The 3961-nt window shown below is 36.5% G+C and overlaps 1 protein-coding gene across 1 annotated transcript in view; it reads right to left on the bottom strand.

Moving 5' to 3' along the window:
• Positions 1–3961, bottom strand: part of LOC117124912 (tryptophan 2,3-dioxygenase-like) — a 23475-nt gene that overhangs the window by 5113 nt on the left and 14401 nt on the right. Inside the window, exons 3-7 of the mRNA XM_033271250.1 lie at positions 2429–2562; positions 1980–2117; positions 1574–1684; positions 895–1002; positions 31–139 (exon numbers count right to left, since the gene is read on the bottom strand). Coding sequence (XP_033127141.1) covers positions 31–139; positions 895–1002; positions 1574–1684; positions 1980–2117; positions 2429–2562 — 600 coding nt within the window. The remainder of the gene's footprint in view (positions 1–30; positions 140–894; positions 1003–1573; positions 1685–1979; positions 2118–2428; positions 2563–3961) is intronic.

Raw genomic sequence — 3961 nt, 5'->3', positions numbered from 1 at the left:
TATATATATATATACATAACTACAATTTACCTCTCTTAACCAGAGCAGCATGTGTTTTTTCATCAAAAATACTATCAAAAGTCTCCTTATCTTTCAGGTACTGCTCCATGTTTTCCTTGGCTTCCTTTCCAGAGCATGCCTAAAAAAAAAACCAATTAGAGCCGCCATTTGTAGCCGCCATTTTTGGGGACCTAGTTTGAGTCCCCAAGTAATTAGCAATCATAGGATGGACGATATTTTATAAACCATGTCTCTTTTTGAGGGAGTGGACTTGTTTTTAGTAGTGAGAACAAGTCTTGCTATGACAGGAATTGAACCCAGGACTTAAACTCCACTCCACACAAAATACAGCTGCATACTGTAGTTCAACCAGCTTAACTGATGGTAGCCATGGATTGTCTATGTTTTTCCTACGGCACTGTGACAAGTACCTGTGGGTTTGCCCATATAAGGGTGTAACATGACATCATCATGCCCGTATATGGGCAAATCACAACTACTTGTTAAGGCCTGTTTATACTTCAACAATAACGATCAAAAAAGTTTTTACACTAGAACAATTCAATAACGATTTATCAGTTATGCGATAGCAACATATTTTGACAAATCAAATCAGATGACGTCATAATCATGGAAAAACATTAAAATTGTAGTAGTAGCAACGATTTTATCGTTTTTCCATGATGATGACCTCACCTGATTTGATTTTTAAAAATATTTTGTTATCGTATACATGATAAATCGTTATCGAATCGTCCTAGTGTTAAAACTTCTCTTAATTCTTTTGTATTTGATGAACAATCGCTTTTTAGCTTTTTTATCGTTATCGTTGAAGTATAAACAGGCCTTTAGTGTAGTAACATTATTATAATATATCTGTACTATTTTTTTTACCTCTGCTTTCGCTTTCATTTCTGTTAGCATTCTGTCTATGTTCTTTCTCATTTTGTTGGAGAAATCAAAACCATCTGCCTCCAAACCTGGGGTTCTTTCCAGCCATTCCTTTAGGAAGAAATAATAATTAGGAAAATTAAAATCATCAATTTCCCAAAATTGCACATCTTCCTGAATTTTCTTTGATTGCCCTCCTCTTCATCTTTCACGCCCTTTGCTTTTTTAGAGTCTTTGGAGAGCACGGCGGTGTTGCCAGTGCGTGTTGCTTTAAAGCACATTGAAGACAGAATAATACTTGCAGTACGTATTTAACAACATGAAATTTGCATAGAAATTCACAAAGCTTCTGTTGGCAACAGTGCAGCGCCCTCAACCTTCCTATTTTGTGTCTGTCAGGTGGTCTGAACCAAGGAGCCAACTAGAGCCTCGGTCAGGGTCCCCGAATAAAAATAATTTTTATGGCTTAGTATGTACTAAATTGTGCTTTTAGACTACAATATTAGGGATTGGCAATTAAAATAAGTGTTATTTGGATAGGCAAATTATTTATTTTGGTCCGAAGACCTTGTCGTGGGTCAGAAGGAGGGTGGGCGAAGTTACATGCCTGTCCTGCAGGAGAGATTTCCCCTGCCCCCCCTTCCTTCCCCCTACTGGTACCACCACTGTATGGTATGTGTACCTCAACATGCTGAAGTAAAGACATCTTATCTTCAGATTCCTGCAAATCTTTAGCAATTGCTGCACAATGGACTTGTTTGTATTCTTGTTGGTTGTACTTAATTCTCCATTCCTGATTGGGGGAAAAAAAAATCACAAACATATTTACAACAACAACCCTAGTATTCAAAATTTTGATATGGCAATCTTATATTTCAGCCTAGCTAACTTCATTCTACTATATTTTTATTGAAAATTTTCTCGATGGATATAGTTTCTATTCTGATTAAAAATGCCTAAGTGGTCAGTCGTTATCATGAGATGAAAGAAGAAGGATCGTATTAAATTATATAATTATATTGTTATAAATAATTGACTGCCCCCTCCACCCCCTCCTTTTTAGGTCCAACTGGCACCACTTTACTTACAGGCCTAATCCCAATTCTGTTCTCGAGAATGCGAAATTGATAACTCTGAAAGCCAGAAGCTGATGATAAGTACGGTCGAAAATCCGCAAAGTCATGTGGTGTCATCGTCTCGATCACGCTGAACTGAGAAACAAGAAGCTAAAAGAAACAACACTCAAAATTCACATAATAGAACATAGTGAAAGACTTGGTAAGTGTGTGTATGACAACTTACCTTGCAATACAGTCTTTTGACTGGTTTATTTTATTTCATTATTAACAGATACAGATACATTAAATTTATTGTCAAATGTACATGTAAACATACAATGAAATAGTATCGGCTCGATGAACGCAATATAAATAATTTAAAGAACATAAATAACAACCATACAGTGAGAAAAATATTTAATGTAATGAAATAAAATTAAATTTTTTAAGCATTAAATGGAAAATGCAAACGCAACTACCTTCATGATTTCGACGACTCTTCCCAGTCTCGAATTCATTACAAGTTGTTTGTTCTCAGCTACGGGAATGCTACTTAAAATATCGCAAATGGAATCCAATTCATATATAATCTGCTTGAACCATAGCTCATAAACTATAAATGAAAAAAAAAATCGAAATTCATTTATATTTAATTTCTTTTAATAAACTATGTTTATAAAGTAATGGACCATTCCATTCCGGTATGCGAATCAAACTTAACAACTGACCAATAAAAACAAGACCAGGAATATGTGACGTGCGTGTCTAACAAGCACAAATGTGTCCCACAAACACACGTGTGTGCTTATGTTTAAACCCTGCCGTTTAGTAGGACCTTAGCAGCAGTGGCATAGCTAAGGGGGGGTCAAGGAGGGCACGTGCCCCGGGCGCCAGGTTTGAGGGGGCACTGAAATAAATAATAATAATAAAGTTCTTAACCGTTCTGAATCAACAGAACAAGTGGCTGTCATTGACTACCACAGTAGTTGACAAGCTTCAACAGTGCAAAACAAAAGAAGGTCCCTAGAGGGGGAAAATATGTTAACTGACCTTATATTTCACTTTCACGTTCCTTGTTTTTGTTTTCTATTTTAGTATTAGCTAACCGTCTAATTACTTACTTATCTTCTCTTTTACTTTCATTCTATTACCCGATTCACACGTGAAGTTAAATTTAACAAAAAGTAACATATTGTAACCGAGCGATCGCGAGATAAAAAGCATTCACACGCGTCTGTAAGGTAATGCCAAGGTTGTGTAAAATTTATTCAGTGTTTATTCAATGAACCATTTTTTCCCCTACTGCGATATAGGTCTAGCCTAGGCCTACAGTAGTTGAGAGCCCCTGTCACAGATGGACTGTTGAACCCACCATCACAGTAAACATTCGAAGCAATTGATACCCTTAACAACTGCTGTACTACTACTACTAAACTAGGCATAGCTTCCAACGTTTCTGTCGACTCTTGTAATACTAGTAATAGTACTAACACCATCCCGACGTTCATTTTATGTACATCTTCTTCTTCTACCATTACTAATTAACATCAATAAAAAGGGTAATTCATTCATCATTGACAAAAACTACTGTAGGCCTATCTATTTCTAGTGGATCAGAATCGTATGCAGAAGGAAGAAAATTCAAAGAACCCTGTGAAACAGTAGATTGTTGTTGTGTTGAAATCCTTGCGCATGCGCAGATCCATCCATGTTACATCTCGGAAGCTTTACCAGCCTCAGCGAGGCTGGTAAAGATTAGCAAGACGTTCCGAGATTTTACAAGGATATTACACGGAGGTACTTTCACACGTGCCGTAAAATGTTACTTTTGGTTACATTTTGTTACAATTGGTAAGATTTTTGTACGTGTGAATCGGGTATAAGCTTCCTTAACTTTCCGTGATTCCTATTTACCTACCTTTTCTTTCTTTAGTCTCCCTTTTCCTTTTAATTACCTTTTCTTTCCTTTCCCCTTTCTTTCTAATGCCTCCTTATGCATTGCTTCTTTAGCT

This window comes from Anneissia japonica, unplaced genomic scaffold, assembly GCF_011630105.1.
Source record: "Anneissia japonica isolate Jap-2015-1 unplaced genomic scaffold, ASM1163010v1 scaffold1881_len754168_cov175, whole genome shotgun sequence".
Classification (NCBI taxonomy): domain Eukaryota; kingdom Metazoa; phylum Echinodermata; class Crinoidea; order Comatulida; family Comatulidae; genus Anneissia; species Anneissia japonica.
This window is presented reverse-complemented; position numbering and strand designations above follow the sequence as displayed.